This window comes from Maylandia zebra, linkage group LG11, assembly GCF_041146795.1.
Source record: "Maylandia zebra isolate NMK-2024a linkage group LG11, Mzebra_GT3a, whole genome shotgun sequence".
Lineage (NCBI taxonomy): Eukaryota > Metazoa > Chordata > Actinopteri > Cichliformes > Cichlidae > Maylandia > Maylandia zebra.
Genome location: NC_135177.1, coordinates 13,442,537 through 13,464,918, shown reverse-complemented (window position 1 = coordinate 13,464,918; position 22,382 = coordinate 13,442,537). Strand labels below are relative to the sequence as shown.

The window sequence follows — 22,382 nt, the reverse complement described above, 5'->3', positions numbered from 1 at the left end:
GGCCGAGTGTTAGTTAAAGTGTGCTTATCCTTTTAATTAATTAAAGAGCTTCTCAGGGGCTCTGTTTGTCTTCAGAGTTCTTGACAGTCACTGTGGTGCCTCTCAAGGTTAAATCCATCACACTTCATTTTTCATTATTTCTCTTGACCCTTGTAAGAAACTGAGATATTTCAGAAAACCTCTTCTGCAACGATGTTATCTAGTTTCTTTCAATTTGCATTTATAAATTCCCGTTTCAAATTGGTTTCAGCATAATTTCCCAAATGCATTCTCTAATAGTTCACACTGTGTCCATATGTGTCCAGTCAAAAATAATGCCCCCCAAGCATAATTTATACCATAAAAATCTGTCTTTGTTAATTAAGGGTGCAGTATTTCATTGTTTCATTGTCTTTGCATAAAGTTACATGTCTTCAGAGTCTCTACAGACCCAGAAAAATAGAAAAGATTACCATGCATGTCTCTACAGATCAGAAAGAATGAAAAACAACCGTTTGGGTAGGTAGCCACCTTAAATAATAATAATAAAACAATAAAATCAGATAATCTGGCTGGGTGGAAAAAATGGCTTGAGAAGCATGGGTTTTTCTGTTTATGCTATAAATTTAGACAACAGACTTGGTAGCTAACTGGCATAAATAACACATCATTAACTATATGTTGGTTCCCTAAAGTCAGTTTACATTAACATTAGGGGTACTCAGGCAGAAAAGGCATATCGGGCAGGTTATATTTGAAACTTTGACATGGAAGATTTGGAAGCATAAACATTGTGTGGTCCAAAGGTCTGTTATCATAGGAAATATCACATAGAGTTATGGTACACAGAATTAAAGTCAGCTAAAATAATATTTATTAATTATATGTACATCTTTCTTTCTTTTTTCTTCTTTTTTTTGAGTAATATTCACCTGGACTTAAACTAAAAAAGTTACATTTACACATTTTTGACATTTTTAATTTTAATTGTTAGAATTCAGAGCAAGTTCCTGGCCCCACTTCTCTACATGCCCATCTCGATGTACTGTATAAGGCGCACTAAGTGAAAACAAAAACAGTGAAACAAAACAGTCAGATAAGTCAAATTTTACTCAACTCATTCTTCTTGCTTCCTCCACTTCCGTACCAGTGATTCATTAACGTTGAATTTTCTCGCAGCTGCTCTATTCTCTTGTTGTTGCAGTATATTAATGACTAACCTCGTATTGTGGATGGATTATCTTAGTTGTTCTCCTGACTGAAGTTTACAGAATCCTGCCATGCGATTGCATTTGTCCCCAACCATCGGGAACCTTCACATTAACTTTTATCAAGTGGAAGAAATTAGCATTCATCCTGCAGCTTCACTGTGTTTGTTATGCTAACATAGCTGTGTCGCTAGCAATCAGGTAGCACATCATTATATACCAGCTAGTCCAACTTCAGTAACCCTACAAAAGTCACATAGTATATCATATTTCGGTGGAAACTAGCGAGCTAACTTCCTGCTAACTTCTAACTCCATTAAATGTATTACATTCTGTTTTCATGGATGCCTGGATATTAAACTTAATTGTTACACCTCATAAAGCAGCAACACTGATCATTTTATTAAAGATGAAAGAATTTAGACAGTTTTTAACTCTCAGTGATGCTGCAGTTTTTTGGACCTGAAGTGGGCGGAGTTTTGGACCTAGATTACTCCACAAGGCTCCTGACTACGGTAGCCATAATGCTCCGACAATCCATCAACCGGTCCGGCTTCGTAGCTTACCAAAGACGTACTAAAACATTTTTTGACAGATTTCTGAGTGCCATGTACCACATAAAATCGGTTTGAGGCCAGTAAGGACAACCAGAATTCATACATAACACACACCGGATTATAAGGCGCACTGTCAATTTTTGTGAAAATTAAAGGATTTTAAGTGCGCCTTTTAGTGCCGAAAATACGATAGATGTTTGTGTGGTATACTATACTATTATACACCACATTCTATAAGCAGAAAAACATTGTCTTATAGTTAGGTCCATATATATATATTTGGACACGTTTTGTTTTTCTACCTGTTTACAGAAACATATTTATAGTTATATAATGACCTTAACAGAAGTTATATAAGTGGACATAATGTGTAGACCAGGGCTGCCCAATCCCAGTCCTCGAGAGCTACTATCCTGCAGCTTTTAGATGCATCCCTACTCCAACACAGCTGAATCAAATGTTTGATTACCTCTTCAGCATGCCATCGTGTTTGGCAAAGGCCTGATAACAAGCCATTCATTTGATTCGGGTGTGTGGGAACAAGGATGCATCTAAAAGCTGCAGGACGGTAGCTCTCGAGGACCGGGATTGGGCACCCCTGGTGTAGACTCTGAGCTTTCATTTGAGGCTGTCTTCATTTAAATTTGAGGAAGGGTTTAGAAGTTTCAGCCGCCCATTTTTTTAAAAGGACCACAAGTAATTGGCCATGAAATGGCTTTGACTCAAAGGCAATTTCATGGGCAGGTGTGGGCAATTCCTTCATTATGTCATTACCAATTAAGCAGATAAAAGAAGTTGATTTGAGGTGTGGTGCTTGCATTTTGGAAGATTTTGCTGTGAACAGACAATATGTGGTTGAAACAAGGATCACTTGTTTCACCTGCATGGAAAGCAGGTGAAACAAGTGATCCTTACGCTGCAGAAACAGAAGAAAACCACCATTATCCGTGGTGAAGAGAGCCCTTCACAACAGCCAACCAGGTGAACAACACTTTCCAGGAGGCAGGCATATCAATATCCAGGTCTATAATAAAGAGAAGACTGCATGAAAGTAAATACAGAGGGTTCATTGCAAGATGCAAGCCACTCATAAGCCTAAAGAATAGAAAGGGTATACTGCAATTTGCAAAAAAAAAAAATCAAAAAAAGGCAGCACAGGTCTGGAAAAACATCCTTTGGACCGATGAAACCAAGAACAACCTCTTCCAGAATGAAAAGGAGGAAACCCAGCAGCTGGTGATGTCCATGAGTTCAAGACTTCAGGCTGTCATTGGGTTTTCAAACAAGTATTAGAAATGATTGATTTTACTAATGGTTTTACTAGTGAAAGATTTTATTTTCAGTTCTTTGTCCAATTACTTTTGAGCCCCTAAAAAGAATGGATTGTGTTAAAGTTGCCTCTGCACGAAGACTGTAGGTGCTACCATTACTTTTTTTCTCAGTTTAATTTTAATGTGAATTTTGACACAAGAACATAACTTTATAACAAAGAACAGATTAAATATGCAAACTATTGCATCCCATATGTTTTTCTTAACACCTTCTCTTGACCTTGACGTAAAATGTCATAAGGCCCCCAGGAAAGAAGAGGAATCTATGAAACCATAACCATTTGTAAACACTTAGGCTTTATAAATATGCATCAATGGCAGATGCGGCTCATTAGACTTGTACAATGTGGAGAAAGTTTTGGACCATTCCTCCTACAAAACTGTTTTAGTTTATCCATATTTCTAGGATGTTTTCAATGAACAGCTCTTTCCTCATCATGCCATAACATCTCACTTTTTAAGGTCAGCACTCTGACTTGGCCATCCCAAAACATGAATTTTCATTCTCTTTCATCCATTCTGTTGTTTATTTACTAGTGTGATTTGGGTCAGTGTCTTCTTGTATCACCCAGGCTCTCCTAAACTTCAGGTCATGAACTGTTGCCCTGAATTGTGCTTTTAAAAGTTCAAGATACAATTTTGAATTAATCAGTCCCTCCATCAGGCCCCGAGGCCAAACATAGCTATGTGGATTTTTGCCAGAAAGTTCCAATTTTGTCTCATCTGTCCATGAAATATTTGTCCCACAAGCAAACCGGAAATGTGCTGCTTTATTTATTTATTGTTGGACAGCTTTTGTGACCTTCCATTAACACCATTCCTAGTCAGTGTTTTTCATTGACACACAACACAAAGATTTAGCAAGGTGTAAAGCTTTCTGCGGGTGTTTTACTGTCAGTCAGTAGTTGCGGTATTGGTGTGATATTTACAGATTGTCCATTTACTCAGTTTGTAGACAGCTTGTTTCAGTGCCAGCTGATGCATACCTTTGCATATGCTTTTGTAACTTTTCCACCTTTGTCCACCCTTAAAAAGCTTCTGTTAAAGTCATTTTAGTGTAATTAAGGAATAATTTCTGTCTTTTTTAAAAAGAGCACACTTGGTGAGTAGTAATAATCAGCAAGTATCAGCAGCATAATACACAAAAACTATCTAAGTGGGACTGTGTTGTCAAGTTGCATTAACAGGACAAGTCTTTTTTGATTGAACAGTCAAAAGTAGAGCAGCTTGTCTAATTAATTATGAGATTGTTTGACAGTGTAACAGTACATCTCGCTGACAGCAGGCAAACTTAATGGCTTTCTAGTGTCTGCAGTGTTGCACTTTCACTCTCAAAAATAAACACACGACATCCACAGTCTAAATAAAGATCTGTTGGAAGACGAAAACAAAACTGGGTGTATTTTCCCTAGTGAAGACTATGATTTAATACACATGGTTATATAACTAAGTTTTTGTGCACAGAAGTAGAAATGAAGGACAAATCTGGGCGTATTGATTGTCTAGGTATTGTTATATTTATGGGCACTGCATGTGTCATGTCTTCACTGTGACTATCCTCTGTGTCACTTTAAATTTAATAGTGATATAACATGGGTTTGCACTTTAGTAGGTGCTATTCATAGCTTTGCAAGAGGTAACAACCTCATGTTGTACATTGGACAGTTATGTAGGGAGAGACTGAGTGAGGTGAGAGAACAGACAAAAACAATAAGAATGAGTTTTTGGATGAGTATGTAGTGAGTTGCCTTGTTGCCTCTGCTGCCCTTATGTACTTTCTCATTAAGGGACTGTAACCCTGCACAGTTCAGTGTCGTATTCAAACAATTTCCTCTGATGTGCAGCTTGGTAATAACAAAATGTTAATTGAATTAAGCTTGCATATAGGCAATCAATCTGCTCTGTAGCTGAATCAGAGCCTGAAGTTACAGATATTTATTGGTATAGTCTAATTTGTTTCCAGCTAGAGAAACATTTTTGGTTCACATGAACTTAAAGATGTTCTTGTGAATGTAATAATGTAATTGTGGTAATGTGCGTGAATTGCCTGAATTGCTTTTTGTTTCTCTTTGTTTAATAAAATGTATCGTGAACACAGGGCCTCAAAAAGACAAATATCTAATATATAGATCATCATAACATATAGAATATATTAACTGATACAATTTGTATTAAACTGGTTAACGATTTTTGGCAGTTAAAGTGACAAAGCCGTCCTTAATTAGGTTCTCTTACATTATTATCCTTATTTTTTATGTTCACGGCTTAATAGGTTAACAATTTATATAGGCTGACAAGTTCCCAGAATGCACTGGGCATATGCAAAGCTCTGCAAAAATACAAGTTACCAAGAAAACTAAGAAATCATAGTTCAGATACAATCTTCTCCACTTTTCTTGAATACACAGGGCTTATTGAGGTGGTGGTTTGCACCCTCTCAGAAGCTGCGCTTGCTCATCTAGATAGAGAGGAGCATGCTGGAAGGAAGGTCGGCCACGTTGTGCTACAAGCTCTGTTGGAACTGCTTCACAACGTCCTTAAGCAAACATCAGTTGTTGTCCGCTCTGCCCTGCAGGTATGAACACTCAGACACACCTGATGAACACAAACTTTACAGCTGACTGATGTCCCTTTGTGATTTCATCATGGTCCTCAAAGATGCACAGAGAGCAAACAAGAACTGCCATGTCTGAAAGATCATCGCTAGTGATGTGAGCTGGTTCTCCACCTACAACCCAGCAGTTTTCAGTTAAAGAGTCACACCGGAAGAGATCCAGTGCGCACACTGCAGAGGTGCAAGTGCAAGAGGAAATAACAGGAGTTTAACTGAAATAGCAGCCAAACTAGAAACTGTGTGAGCATACCAGAGAAGGAGATCATGAAAGGGAGATCATTCAAATTTAAATCAAGTGTGTTTTTTGATATTTTTATGGGCCCATTCCCCTAAAAGAAACTTAAAGAAAACTAAATATTAAGGAATCCAGGCATAATTTCAGTATCACACACTTTCAAAACGCTCAACGGTCCGTGCAAAGACATCCTTAAAGAGCCACAAGCCTTAATTTAGAAAATAATACTAAATTATTGTTATTTGTTAGGTTTTTTTGGCTTCATCTTGTGAAATTGGTCATTTTAGGCTCATGTATGTCCTACAGTGATTCACCACTTTTTGCCAACTTCATCTTTGGTGAGTGCAGATTCACCGACAGAATCACAAAGTGTACTTCCTCAAAATGTTGCCCTTGTATCACGTCCCTGAAGGCATGTGTCTGTGTGTGTTTGAGTGTGTGTGCCCCTTGAAGTATACAGTGAAAGCTAGCAGGTTTAAGCAACTGCAATATTGAAGTTGTGGACTCAGGAGAAAGGGTATGAAGTCCTGAATCCCTGGGACGCGCACACACACACACACACACACACACACACACACACACACACACACAAGCATGCACAGAGGGGCCTGTCTGGCTATGTCCCTGCGGCCTCATTATCACCGCTGGCTTTGTCCTTAGCTTGCCTCACTACATACACATCCACGCGCACACACTCACACTCTCGGATTGGCACACACACATCAGCCCCCATCTCCCCATAGTGTGCACCCCAGCCCAGCACATACATATTAATGCCCGGACAGGGGGTGGGGGGACTAAAGTGAAGGCAGGGTGAAAGACTGGGTGAAAGAGAGGACAGAAAAAAGAGAAGGATGGGTGGAGAGATAGGAGAGACTGAGATGGAAAAGGCAACAAGCAGAATCTGCAGCGGAAATCAATTCTGCGAGAAATGCAAAGCTCATTAAAAAGAAAACTTCAGCCCAAACCAAATTCATTTGGGTAATAAGGTCTGATAAGGAGAAAGGACGTGACTAGACCGTTTTTCTCAAAATATTACTCAGTTGGTCAAGAGGGAGCATGTCAGAGATTATATACAGTACACTACAGAAGGAAAAAATAGGACAAGCGTAGCAGAGACTTTGGGAAAGAGACAAAATATGTGCTGTTATTAGCCCATCACTAATTGGCCTGAAGTTCCACTACAGGCAGGAAGTAAAGTAAAATAAGCCAAAGTAAGTCACAGAGGTGCTAATAATGAGGGGCAAAAGAGATGATGCCTTAAGAATGAGATGCAAAAATAACTTTGTGGCAAAAAAATGTTCAGCTTATGTTATCCTGAGAACTTAAAGAAGGTTTAGAATAACATAATATGTAGAAAAATTCCCTGCCTTCATCTATCAGGGTGTCTTTCTGTGTATGTCTCAGTTTGTCAGAATAAGTCTTGGCAGGTCCCTGGATCCATCGTTATTGACTGTCAAATCTCTATAAATGATTTAATGTGTGTGTGTGTGTATGTGCGCGTCTTTGCACGTGTGTATAGAGCCAGAGGCTATCTTGTCCAGCAGCAGAGACGGAGGCAGCAGAGAAGCTGCTCCGAGCCAACAGACCCCTGAGCCAACTCAGCACACACCTCATTCACATGGTGAGACCAACACTCACAGATCCTGTGCATGTCTGCGCATGTAAATGTGTTGTATGCATATATATTTTTTATGGTTATTTCTGTTTGCATGTTTATATACATGTAAATATATGCTGGATACAGTGGCAAATATTGTGTTCTTGTACATAGTGCATTTAAAAAATGTATGTTTTTTAAATGCACTATGTTGTGCAGAGCTGATGCTCAGGTGGATAGGGCACATATCACCTGGGCTAAAGCAGCTTCCTGCTTGTATCCAGGCCAACCAGCCCTGGGTTCCAGTGTTAACACATGTCCATCTCTATTATGCTACCTGAATTAGATAAAAGTGCCAGTAACCAAAACATTAGTGACCTATACAGCTCAAAGTAGGTTATTCTTTAGTTATACACTAGGTCTCCAAATAAATCCATTAAGATCAGCAAAATAATCAGCTGCATCTGCATCTTGACTAAATATTTCTAGAGAAATATCTCACTGCACCACACTGTATGTGTTTCTTTGTTATTGTAGGAGTTAACTGGACAGTTGAAAATGTGTGCATGGACCATCTAATTCCTTCAATTAGAAAAGCTGTGTGCTTCGTGAATATTGTGTGTCTATTTAAAACTGATGATTGTCTACGTTTACTGAAGTAATTGGTTTGCAGTTATTACAGTTATTAATCCCAGGCATGTGCAGTGTCTGCTGGTACTAACACAGAACCTGATGAAGTCTAAAAACAGAAAGATAAGCATTGCAACAGTGTTGGCCTTTTGTTATCTCTGCAGCCAGTCAAACATCCATACCCACTGACACTAAACACAAATAAAATTGTGATTAACGATATGGCGCCTTGCAATGAGATCGCACCAGCTGGAATGCTCATCAACATGTTGATGTTCTTGCCCCTGAGTATTTAGTAGTCATTAGTACATTATTATATGAGTACTCGGTACTTAGGCCAAAAAGAGAGGGTACTATGAGGCAGCACACTTCTGGGAAGTCTACGCCAGAGAGATGAAAGAGGAGGAGACTGTGGGGGATTTTAAAAAAAAAGAAGTCTCCAGGGATGGAAACAGACACTACACTTGACACATCGAGTGTTGTTTGGAAAAGTAGGCTGACCGAGCAGCTGACACACCCCCAGCCTTTGCATATATCTATAGATAGATAGATAGATAGATAGATAGATAGATAGATAGATAGATGGATAGATTGGAATCAAATGTAAAATTGAGAAGTAAAGGTATGAAATTCTCCTTGGACTCTGGCCACATTGTTATTAGTCTCATTGTGTATTCTCCCATTTAGTATCTTTTGGTTGTTGTTGTACTTTCAAACTGACAATGACAGAGGATACAGACAGGATACTTTTTTTTTTTAACAATGATTTATTGATTTTTTTTGGAACAACACAAACAGCAACAAATCAGCACAACAAATACAAATAAGAAAAAGAGAAGAAAAAAAAAACAAATACACGTACATGAGTTACAGATGTACATGTCTGGGTCAAAATATGTACAGTGTTTCACATTTGAAGTCAAGGGAAAGAAAAAAGGAAAAAAGTGGGGGAGAGAAAAAAAATACAGACATTAATTATTGTGTTTAAAAACAAAATGTGATCCCCCTTTATGTAATAGCACAGCAAGGTCACGAGGTTGGTGATCAAGCAAAGGCCGCCATATCCTACAGAATGCATCACAATTGCCCTTTATGATGGCACTAAGGCGCTCCATTGGCAGCACCTTGAACATGTCTCTGTACCATTGTGTAACAGTGGGGGGCTGTCTCTGAATCCATTGAAACAGTACACATTGCCTCGCTAAATGTACCTAACAAAAGCATCTGTACAGAAGACAGAGAAAGGCCTTCTATAGATAGACCCAGAACGAACAGCACAGGGTTCAGTGGGATCGTCTGGTGAAAGATTGAGCGAAGCTCTATAGCAATACTTTTCCAAAATCTAGTAATTAAAGGACATTGCCATATGCCATATCCGTATTGCACTTTACACAAAATGGAGAAATCTGAGTGATGAATTTTATTTAGAAACTCTGGCGTACGCTGCAGTCTATGTAAGATTCTGTAATGGCTTTCCTGGAGTCTGTTACAGGAAAACAATTTCTTGGCAGATCTAAAAGTTTTGGACCATGCTTCTGCACTAAGCTGAACTTCGAGGTCGGTTTCCCACCAAACCCTGGCCTTATCAGTGGTTACAAAATTCAAAGACAATAATTTCCCATAACAAAGAGCGATAAATTTCTTTTTTGTGATTATTTCCTCATTAAATTTAAGAAGAAAGCTTTCAATAGGATTCAAAACAGGTTGATTGGCTGGAAATTTAAGGGAATTTACAAAATGCCTTACTTGCAGGAACCCAAAGAAGTGTTTCTGTGGTAAATTATATTTAATTTGAATTTGATTAAAGGCCATAAAACTACCCCTTTCAAACAGATCGCAAATAAATCTTATATTTTTAGAACGCCAATCATCAAATATACTAATGCCAATACCTGGAAGGACAGCTTTATTCCTAATTAGAGGCTGTAGACAGGATACTTTTATGTTTTGTTGACTGCCAATTTTACTTGGATTCAAAAGGTACCTGGGTGCCATTACTGATTCTACAGATTTTAAGATCCAGTACACATAGTAAAAAACTTGATGCAGAACCTGAGTATCCAAAATAGAAACATGTTCTCTTATACTTTAATCTCTGCATATATTCACTGATTATCTGTCCATGCAGCTGTCTGCTGAGAACCAGGAAATCTGGGAGGAGTCTGTTCATTGTCTGTCACTGCTGGTCCAACTTTACTGTGGAGAGGGTCCTGACTGCCTGTCGCCTTCCTGCTTACGAAGCTTCTCGCATGTGCTGCGCACTCGCATGCACACTGAGACGCCCCGAACACAACGTACAGCTCTTAAAATTATTAAACGACTAGTAAGTAAACATCCACACAGACGGACAATCTGAAAAGCTTAACTGAACACACTGACATTTTCACATACACACGCTCATCAGAGCTCATGAACATTTTTTTGGATGTATATTTTGTGTTCCATTTGTGTTGAACCTTGGTTCTATATTGGTAATTTGAGCGCCCTGCAGATTTAACATATTGGAATTATAGACACATACATATATGTGTATAAATTATACAAACACAAGAGTCAGTTCAACTGTGCTGCTGTTCTGAAAAAAACGTGTACTTTCACCCAAACGAGACTGACAGAGAGAGCAAGGCAGAGAGGGAAAAAATTTTGGTTTTCTATCTGCCTCTCACTCTGTTCAAGTATCTGTCCAATTTTGTCTCACAGTCAGAATGATTTGTACTACAGACCAAAGCTAGCCTGTAGTACAGTGTACTGCAGTAAAACACATTGAAATTTAGTAAGGCTAAGGCTCCCCAGACAAAACAGAAACATTATTTTAATCTGGTAGCAGTGGGAAGGACTGAGCAGCTGCGGCTGGCATTCAGGATTTAACAAGGCGACAGTTTCTTAACCCTGACAAACAATAGCAACATTTTATGTGTCTAAAACAATTTAATATTAATAGGAACATGCTGTGAATTGAGTGAAAATGTTGGCCCACCTACTGATTCATTTGAATTTAAAACCTTGTTAAAATGTTAACTAAACTGCCAGTAAAATATTGTCTGACTAAGGCAGTTAGTTGTGCAGTAGTTAGATATTTGGTAGACATCTTACATGCTTTGCTAGCAAATGAGTTCACATTGAATGTTTTTGTGTTAAAAGATTTAAGCCCAGTGCCAGCCCTCGTGGCCAAGTAGTTTACGGTTCATGTGACATAGCCGCAACCCGGGTTTGATTACTTTCTCAGTTCAACCTCACCTATTGTCTTCACCCTGCCAGGTGGGTGGACGGTGTGGACACCCAAGTTTGTGAATGCAATAACTTGAGAACGAAGTAATGGAGCACTTTCAGATTGATACCATAAGTGCATCTACTAAAAATCTCTGACAAGTTGGAATCTCAGTGACTTTGAACTCGAGGTCAGGGGTCAGAGGTCAAGTGTTCTGAAAATCTTCTGAATGTGAAACAACGTAGGAGTTTCAAATTGACACCTTAGGTGTATCTACTAGGAGGCTGAGGGCTATCGCTGACTGCCATCGTTATTTTTAAACCATGATGTCAGCGTTATTTGGACATTAATTGCGTTGTTCTAGTTGTCGAAACTTAACCATACTTAAGAATAAGTTAAGTGTGTTGATATTGGATTTTTAGTGCGCCCCAGGGCAGCTGTGGCTACAATGTAGCTTGCCATTGCCAGTGTGTGAATGTGTGTGTGAATGGGTGAATGACTGAATGTAGTGTAAAGCGCTTTGGGGTCCTATGGACTAGAAAAGCGCTATACAAATGCAGGCCATTTACCATTTAATCAATCTGGTCTCTGAATGTAACCCACTGAATTTAATTTAATTTACTGAATACATGTCTTTTTAGAGATTACTGCTAAAAAAAGAGGCAGGGTTGGTGAGTCGGTCCAGTAAAAATGCATTTTAGGAAATCAACATGAAGTTAGAAAAAATAGCTGATTGTTCAGCAGACCCCTATGAATTATGTAAAATGCATTTGTAATGTTTTGGCTTGGCCGCAGGGTCATGAGATTCTGCATGTGGGATACAAGGTCAGCTGTCACCCTGAGATCACATGATCTGACTGAAGGCTGTGCCTGGAAGCTACCGTGTGTGTGTGTGTGTGTGTGTGTGTGTGTGTGTGTGTGTGTGTGAGAGAGAGGCAGTGTTTGCGTGTACTCGTATATTTTTGATTCCTCTTACTAATTATTTCTAGCCACCTGAACCACCCACACACACAAACTGTCACACACGAGCTCTTAGACGTATCTCTTCCTCTTTCTGTCTGTCTGTCACACCACATTTGTCCTCATGTGAAAACTCCCTTATTACTCCCCGTGCTAGTCAACAAAGTAACATCTGTGTGTGTCTTCTCTGTCCTGATCACCACCCTGGGCAACAAACACACATCACAGCAGTTACTTTCAACTATGTAGCAAATGAGAATATGTAGCTAGTGGATGAGTCACCAAGCAGCATCCCGCACGGAGTGAGCAGCAGAACTCATTTATTTGCTTAGAAAAAGCCTCTGCATGCATTTGGTCATTTCACTCATTACAACAGTTAATTTAAAAGATTTCATTTTTAAAGGTTTGGCTCTCTCTCTCTGAGTGCTTGTTCTAGTTCTCCCTCTCTCTTGCTCGCTATCTCTCGCTCGCTCTCGCTCTCTCATTCTCTCTTTATAGAGTGCTTAACAAAATTATTAGACCACCTGTCACAAAAGAAGAAATCTGTGAAAAACTTGATTAAAAATTACTGAGTTAACTGAACTGGATCTGCATTTTTATACCTAATATCGAGCCGGTACATTGGACTTCTCTGAACAGTCAGAAATTAAAGCATGACATTAAACAACTAAAACTAATTTTTCTGTTCAGGTATCCAAGTAAATAATTGTTGTTTGGCATTTTAATCAAAATATAATAATATGATTAATTATTGTTTTTCTAATTTGTAAAACTGTAAATTAAAAACAATTCATATTTATAATATACATATAATTATATTTTAAAATTAGAAATATCATTTTGATTAAAGAGTGTAGACATACTGGTGGATTAACCATTACAAAAACATAAAACATGATACTGGTAATTATCCTTACTGTTCATTTAGAGCAGCTGTAGCATAAACCTTACATTGGGACGTGGTCTAATTAATCTGTTAAGCACTGTATGTATCATAGACAGTTAGTTCAAATGTATCAAAACATATCCATCACCCACAACATGCTTTTATACAGAAGACTCATATTCTCTTTCAAACACACATTTACACCCTCAGACAAGTGTCTGCCCTTCAGAAAAAAGCTTTTTAATTATTTTTCATTGATTTCAGGGCTCTGATAATCTCTATCAAAGATCCTGCTAATAGCTTGGAAACTACAAGGGAGAGGAAATGAAGAATGTATCATGTTGGATTTACTACAATTTTCAACTTGTCTTTCATATTTGAGTAACAACTTGCAAAGACCTACAGAAAAACAAAATGCTAATTAGATTTAAAACAATACGTTTTTGAAAATAATAGGCATTTATTATCTTTTTTTAAATAATATAATTTCTCAGAGTTATTGGTCTTCCTCTGGCCTCTCAGTTTATCATGTTCAGTCCCTGATATGAAAAATATCTTTAACAAACTCAGTTCACACAAAACCTCTTTTAATCAACTTAACTGTAATTTAACTTTTTCAGCAGCTATAACGTTCACTGATCTGATATTTGGATATTTGCATATGGATATGTAAGCCGTGGTTGACATTGTCCTGTTTTTTCACTTGTGTCCTGAAGCTTTGTCCTCTCTCACCTCCAGAGGCTGAAATGTCCCAGCACACAGTCTCAAAAATGTCAAAGCACATTATGTCCAATTATTGTAACCTTTTACGGTGCTCAAGCCAAAAACATGAACCTTTATTTATCTTTTAGTCCCTGTTTGTTTCCAGCTTAGTTCGACACCCATTAGAATTTCCTTGGAAGCTGGTGATTTCATCATGACCTATTTTCAGTGGGAAAACTTTGTGGGATTTCCTTTACCTTTAGGATTGATTTCATCAAGATAATTTCCCCTGTCATCAGTGCCAGAGAATTACTAAGCAGATGGGAAAAGTTTTGTGAGTTATGTTTCAAGCCTTGCTTTTGACTCCAAGATAATTCTCGAGATTTTTTTAGGTTAGAAGCTCTGCATTTTTAGACCTGAGTATTTAAAATAACTGTAAAACAAAAAAATCATTCCTCACTAGACTCTTACTCAAACGCACACACATACAGATCACAGCAGTGTCTATATCTGTGCACGTCTCTCTTTCTTCCTCTGTCTGATCTCAGGTACGTTTTTCCTTGTTTGAACTGACTGTTGAGACAGCCCTGCTGTCTTTCTGAAAGGCCACACGTCTGCCTGTCCTCTGCTGTCTGCCTTGAACGCCTCTCAAATCACTTTAAGATCAGTATTATTGAGTTAGGGTTGGTTGGCTAGAGATGGAGACACATGGAGGATAAGGAGGTGGGGGGTGGGGGCATCTGGAAAGCAAGGATGAAGGTTTGGTAAGTAGGTATGTTTACGTGTGGTTTCCATGCACACATAAATAGCCCCTAATCATGATGGGAAATTCAAAACTATGTGTTTGTGAAAACATGAAGTGCAATTCACAGTTTCACTTACAGCTTTTCACTTCAAGCTTCCTCCAGATAAAAAATTCAGTCAATCCCCCCACCTGCTAATGCCTCTCAGAAGAAGGAATTTGTTGGGATCCTTTTTGTTAATATTCAGAAAGACAACTTCCTGTTGAAGAAGTAACTTTACCATGAGAAGTTGAATTTTTTTCTTCTGTTTTTCAAAAGAGAAAAAGAGAAGAAACATAGAAACAGTTGACATTAGAGGGAGTTCCCTCCTGTCTCCATATTCCTGTCAGACTGTCCAGTTTCTAGCATCATGTGCCCCACCGCAGCCCCCTCTTTGTCTCCTCCTAACCCCGTTTCTTAGCAACGAGCATGCTGTGCCGCCACAGAGACACAGGTGATGATGTCACTGGAGATCAGAGAAAACGCATCCAACAAATAGACAGGCACATATGCACTCACACATTAAACATCTGAAGAGACATACGCCGAGGCATTTTTTATTCTTACAATACCGTTTTTGTAACACAAACTTTTTCAGCAGTATGAAATCAGACCTTAACCTAGCTTTGTGTTAAAACGGCGAGAACTATTCTGTGTGATCAGTGAACACACCCTCACACAAGCCTGGGGTCCAGGTGTTCCTGGGAGGGTGAGGAGCCTAGACATGGTGTGAAGAGACATGTCAGGACAGGAGTAAAAACAGAGGAAAGACAAAGAGCAGAGATAAATAATGTAGTCTGAGAATTCAGTGAGGGGAAAAAAGAGATATGCTTGTAAGCTGATGCTTTAACCTAGTTTAATGTACTGTAGCAGAATAATTAAATAGATTTATACATCAGTAGAATTATGAGTAATATTAATACCAATAAGAAGAGTGGTCCTATGAAGAATGCAGCCACAGTTCTGTTTTAAATATGGCTTTAGACAAATCAAGTCACTTATTTGTTTCTGTGATCCATTAGGATCCCACCAGCTTCAGCTCTAACCATAGATACTATTCCTGGCGTCATCCATACATTCATATGCATGTGTGGACTTAAACGAACCCACTCTTCTTAAATCATTGAAGTTCATAGAAACCTTACAATAGGACATTAAAACAAAATGCAATGATGAAATTTCCAATGATCCAAAGAACATTCATTCTTTAATGTCACTTCAATTACAGCCTTGAGGAAAATGAAGTTCATCTCAAGGAGTTGGATGCTTTGGAGCAAAGGCATATATATGTATGTATATATAAAAAACACCCAGCACGCCCCTGTGGGTGGTTTATCCTTCAAGCTCAGGTCCTCTACCAGAGGCCTGGGAGCTTGAGGGTCCTGCGCAGTATCTTAGCTGTTCCCAGGACTGCGCTCTTCTAGACAGAGATCTCCGATGTTATTCCCGGGATCTGCTGGAGCCACTCGCCTAGCTTGGGAGTCACCGCACCTAGTGCTCCGATTACCACAGGGACCACCGTTACCTTCACCCTCCACATCCTCTCGAGCTCTTCTCTGAGCCCTTGGTATTTCTCCAGCTTCTCATGTTCCTTCTTCCTGATATTGCTGTCATTCGGAACCGCTACATCGATCACTACAGCCATCTTCTTCTGTTTGTCTACCACTACTATGTCCGGTTGGTTAGCCACCACCATTTTGTCCGTCTGTATCTGGAAGTCCCACAGGATCTTAGCTCGGTCATTCTCCACCCTTGGGGGCATCTCCCATTTTGACCTCGGGACTTCCAGGTTATACTCGGCACAGATGTTCCTGTACACTATGCCGGCCACTTGGTTATGGCGTTCCATGTATGCCTTGCCTGCTAGCATCTTGCACCCTGCTGTTATGTGCTGGATTGTCTCTGGGGCATCTTTACACAGCCTGCACCTGGGGTCTTGCCTGGTGTGATAGACCCCAGCCTCTATGGATCTTGTACTCAGAGCTTGTTCTTGTGCTGCCATGATTAGTGCCTCTGTGCTGTCTTTCAGTCCAGCTTTGTCCAGCCACTGGTAGGATTTCTGGATATCAGCCACCTCCTCTATCTGCCGGTGGTACATACCGTGCAGGGGCCTGTCCTTCCATGATGGTTCCTCGTCTCCCTTCTCTTTCTTGGGTTTCTGCTGCCTGAGGTATTCACTGAGCACTCGGTCAGTTGGGGCCATCTTCCCAATGTATTCTTGGATGTTCGTTGTCTCATCCTGGACTGTGGTGCTGACACTCACCAGTCCCCGGCCCACTTCCTTCCGCTTAGCGTACAGCCTCAGGGTGCTGGACTTGGGGTGAAACCCTCCATGCATGGTAAGGAGCTTTCTTGTCTTTATGTCAGTGGCTTCTATCTCCTCCTTTGGCCAGCCTATTACCCCAGCAGGGTACCTGATCACGGGCAGGGCGTACGTGTTGATGGCCCAGATCTTGTTCTTACCATTCAGCTGACTCGTCAGGACTTGCCTGACCCTCTGCAGGTACTTTGTGGTTGCAGCTTTTCTAGCGGCCTCTTCATGGTTCCCATTCGCCTGCGGGATCCCCAGGTACTTGTAACTGTCCTCTATGTCTGCAATGTTGCCATCTGGTAGTTCAATCCCCTCAGTTCTGACTACCTTCCCTCTCTTTGTTACCATCCGACTACACTTCTCCAGTCCGAACGACATTCCAATGTCATTGCTGTATAGCCTGGTAGTGTGGATCAGTGAATCGATGTCTCGTTCACTCTTGGCATACAGCTTGATGTCATCCATGTACAGGAGGTGGCTGACAACTGCTCCGTTCCGTAGTCGGTATCCGTAGCCAGTCTTGTTAATGATCTCACTGAGGGGGTTCAGGCCTATGCAGAACAGCAGTGGGGACAGAGCATCTCCTTGGTGACTTGTGCTATGGGCTTGGAGTTGGCCTCTAGTGTTGTACGCCACATCCCCACATCCCCATTGAGTTCCTGATGAAGGCTCTTAGGGTCCCATTGATCTTGTACAATTCTAGGCATTCCAGTATCCAGCTGTGGGGCATTGAGTCATAGGCCTTCTTGTAATCAATCCAGGCAGTGCACAGGTTGGTCAGTCTGGTCTTGCAGTCTCGGCTGACTGTTCTGTCTACCAGTAGCTGGTGTTTTGCGCCTCTGGTATTCTTGCCAATTCCTTTCTGTGTCTCGCTCATGTATTGACCCATGTGCCTGTTCATCTTAGCTGACATGATGCCTGACAGGAGCTTCCATGTAGTACTGAGGCAGGTTATTGGTCGGTAGTTGGAGGGGACCGGTCCCTTCTTGGGGTCCTTGGGGATCAGGACCATCCGACCTTCGGTTAGCCATTCCGGGTGTCTCTCGTTAACTAGCAGCTGGTTCATTTGTGCTGCCAGACGCTCGTGGAGTGCAGTCAGCTTCTTTAGCCAGTAGGCGAGAACCATGTCGGGTCCTGGTGCTGTCCAACTCTTCATACTGGAGACCCTTTCTTGGATATCTGTGATGGTTACTGGACCCTGTTCAGGGAGGTCGCTGTGGTCTGCCCTCAGAGCCACTGAGTCATTGCCGTTATGGGTTGCGTCCTTCTCCCATATGCTCTTCCAGTATTGCTCCGTCTCCAGCCTTGGTGGTGCTGTTCTCTTATTATTATTGTTCCCTTGCCACTGAGAGTACACCTTTGCTGGTTCTGTGGAGAACAGCTGGTTTATTCTCCTGCCTTCTATCTCTCTGGTGTACCTCCTCAAGCGGCTGGCCAAGGCTGTGAGTCTTTGCTTGGCAGTTTCCAAGGCCTCAGGTATGCACAGCTTGCTGTATTTCTTATGCACCTTCTTTGTCGCACCTTTCTGCACCTCCGTTAGTTGGCTAACCTCCCTCCGTGCTACTTTGATCTTGCCCTCTAGCCTCCTTCTCCATGGAGGGTACTGCCCCTTGTGGCTGTTCAACTTGTAGCCAAGCATCTCACTGATCACTGCTGCCGTATTGTAGATCAGCTTGTTAGTGTCGGTAATCGTGGTTGTAGGTATTGTCCGTAGTGCTGCATTAACATCATCTAGCAGACCTTCTGAGGGTACTTCACGTAATCTTGGTAACCGGCTATGGGGGATCCAGGTTTCAAGCTTGGCCATGATCCTATTTTTCAGGTCAGTTCCTCTCGCACTCAACAATCCTTCTCCTATCCTATTGGGGCTATGTACCCAATCTCGGGTGGGGGTGATGATATCTCGCCCCTGACTTGGCGTCCTGACTCCTCCTTGCCGTAGCATTTGTGTTGTACCTCGTCAATCTCTAGCTGTGAGAGCAGTCCCTTCTTTCGAATGTTGGAACACTGAGCTACTAGTTGTTTCGCCGTCATTGTGGATGTTGGGTATCGAAGAATCCATAGGTCCCTCATCCTATTCATGTAGCCCCTTCCGCCGGGGTTACTTGCGTAGTAGCATTCCAACAACGCCCTGTTTTCGTCTCTTGCCCACCGATGCCTTCTTGTTCCAGTAGCCCACTTTTCGTCAGGGTGCCCTGGTTCCTCAACACCTGACGCGGACCTTGTTGATCCGGGCGACGTCCGAGCCGGCATGCCTTCATATTTATCTGTCTCGCTCATGTCTGCGGTAGGCTTGCTTACCATAAGGGGTCTAGCCTTAGGACCCTTACTGGATACAGGCAGGAATCGATCCTGTGTTCCAAAGGCGTGTAGTCTAACCACTACGCTATCCAGCTGCTATATATATACATATATATATACATATGTATATATATGTATATATATATATATATGTATATATGTATATACACAGCAAATTCAAAAGTGTTAAATGTTTTGGTGTTAATAGTCTTCTTGCAAAAGTAGAGTTAATTTTACTCTAAGCAGAGTCACATTCTTTTAATGTAACTCTGAGGTGTAAAATGATAGTAGTTAAAATCGAGTGTTAAAAATGAGTGTTTCTCTGTCAAATCTGGAGGTGTTACAATGGAAACATTAACTCTTGACCTCTTAACTCTGAACTCCTAGAGGGGCTATGACACCAACAGAGTAAATTCACAGACTCCGCCCCCAGCACGGCTCCAATCGAAGCTGAAGTGAAGCCGTTTCAGAACATTTTGCTCTACATATTTGAGTTGTTTGCCATGCTTGGTAAGTCATTTTTTCAAAGATTGTTTCAATTATTATTATGAGCTTTTACTTCTGTGGCTCTTTGGAGTTGAGACAAAGCTGTGTGAAAGGCATTAGCCATGTTGCTCGGTGATAGCATAATATTCTGTTTTAGCTAGCTGAAAGGTATTGTTTGCGGGCAAATACCACAGCCTTGAAAAAAAGCTTGCATGTGAATTTTCAGTCAAACTTTTGGTCAAATACACCTAAAACAATGTCTAGAATGTGAAATGTTGGTATAATGGTGCTACTTGAAGCCTGAAAACGATCGCCCATAAAAAATAAATAAATAAATAAAATTAAAAAAAAAACACGAGCAAACAGCAGTAGCAGAAGTCCTGACTGGATTCTACATTAGCATAGATCCCTCCAGAGTTTTGTGCACACGGTTTAGGTAAAAATGAAAAAGGTTGAGGTTTTACATTTAGTTCAGTATTACCTGTTGCCTGTGTCCTTGTCTTTTGTGAAAATACTTTACACAAGTAATGGCTCAAAGAGGATTCCTTTTTCTTTTTTTTTTTTACTGTGCTGCAATTGTTTACTGGATTATTTGTGCCAATAATTAGTGTCAACTAATTTTTATTCAATCTCCGCACAGGATATGCTTGTGAAGATGGAATATGGGGGAGAGCAGAAGTGCGTTGAAGTTCCACAAAGGGATGAATGAAGAACATGCATATTGTATTGAAGAAATAAGTGATGAGAATGCTGTTATTTGCATTTACCATGTCAGACCTTTTGATAAACAAAATTCTAATGAAGTGAGAACATGTATACTGTTACATCTTTCAGAAAATGTTTTGAAATTGTGGTGCACAGTTCAGAATAAATGTTTTTCAAAAACCATTGCATCTTTTTAGTAAATGTTTATTTCCAAAAGAAATTTCTAGAAGTTCAGAACAGTAAAATTCCCGCTTTTTAGAATGAATTAGAAGATAACTCTTACGTAGTTAAACTAAAATACTCTTTGAGAGTTAATATATAAACTCTTAACACCAAGTGTTAAATTATCAACTCCAGACAGATTTGGTGTTTAACACTAAATCAGAGTTAACGTACCAACTCTCCAAAAAGAGTTAAATTAACACTCTCTGGTGTGGACCCATATAGACACTTTAATAGTGTTGAAATCAAATCCGACAGTGTTAATTTGGACATGCTGGATTTGCTGTGTATACATATATATACATGTATGTATGTATGTATGTATATATATATATATATATATATGTGTGTGTGTATATATATGTGTGTGTATATATATATATATATGTGTGTATATATATATGTGTGTGTATATATATATATATGTGTATATATATATACCTCCGTTAGTTGGCTAACCTCCCTCCGTGCTACTTTGATCTTGCCCTCTAGCCTCCTTCTCCTTCTATACATATGTGTATATATGTATATATATATATGTATATATATATATATATATGTATGTGTGTGTGTGTGTGTGTGTGTGTGTGTAATTAGTCAAACAGACCACAAAAAGAAACATTATATTAAGTATTCTTTTAAGGTCACAAGGGTTAAACAGAGAGCTGTGCCAGAACTGACTAAAGGTTAAAGTTCACGTTTTCTCGGCTTTGAGTGATGTGCACATTTCACCACAAACTTAGTAAGGACCATAAGTAAAGAAGTCATCACTTCTTATTAAACTGTTCCAACAGCGTGTCCTGTAAAGTAACTCTCTGCTCTTATACATGCAGGCTGGGGTGAACATTTATTCAACCTGTGTCGCTCACTTTTTTCAGGTTCAGGCTACGGACAGGTCAGATTGGAGCGAATGTCCTGAGGGGGCGGAGCTAATGAGTCTACTGCACGATATGACCACATCCAACAGGTGCATGTTTCTGCTGTTTGTGTGTGTCTTTTAGAGGATCAGCTCATTATCCATCCCAGTAATTTGATATAACACAAAGGCATCAGCTGCTACCCGAATCAGGATTCCCCCACTTCCTGTGGGATCCTGAGATGATTCCAGGGATACATTTGTAAGAAAATGTCTGTGAACTTATTTGTATTACCATGATTTCTGCACTGTTCTTGTCTGATAGAAAGTTACTTACTAGATAATAACAGTATACTTAGTTTTAAGATATTTGCTGTCAAGTACACTAATTAAGGAGGTGAGACTGTAAGTATGGGTTGTTGAGGTGCCCCTCAAAATCTGCTCCACTAACAAAATATTGGTTGGTTTGAACTTCTGATAAAAGTATTACAGCAATACACAAATCTGTAAAAGACTACAGAAGCATTTTTGAAGATCTGGATGTTCATCTTTATACAATAAGATAAACTACAAATGGAGGAAACTTAAACATCAAATAAGATTGGTGTCAATAAAAAGCCATGAAAAAAGCCATATCGGCCAACAAAAAAAGAGCAAACATACTGGGAAACACCAGCGCCTAAAAATAATCTCAGTGGCACGTCCCACATTTCCAAAGAATCCCACTGATGTCTCACAGCACTTCAGAGATGTGAGCAGAGGAGACAAAAGTTTTAAATTAAATGAAACGTAATTATTTGTAAGGGAAA

The 22,382-nt window shown here is 40.0% G+C and overlaps 1 protein-coding gene across 6 annotated transcripts in view; it reads left to right on the top strand.

Annotated features, from left to right (window-relative positions):
* Positions 1-22,382, top strand: part of ulk4 (unc-51 like kinase 4) — a 107,212-nt gene that overhangs the window by 77,801 nt on the left and 7,029 nt on the right. For 4 of the 6 annotated variants that reach the window (XM_012923796.3, XM_076889804.1, XM_012923797.3 and 1 more), the window contains 4 exons: positions 5,484-5,650; positions 7,447-7,548; positions 10,283-10,477; positions 21,596-21,684. In XM_012923796.3, the coding sequence (XP_012779250.2) occupies positions 5,484-5,650; positions 7,447-7,548; positions 10,283-10,477; positions 21,596-21,684 (553 nt within the window). Of the gene's footprint in view, positions 1-5,483; positions 5,651-7,446; positions 7,549-10,282; positions 10,478-21,595; positions 21,685-22,382 lie in introns of those variants that run through there. The other 2 variants (XR_013100775.1, XR_013100774.1) reach the window with 1 other exon arrangement.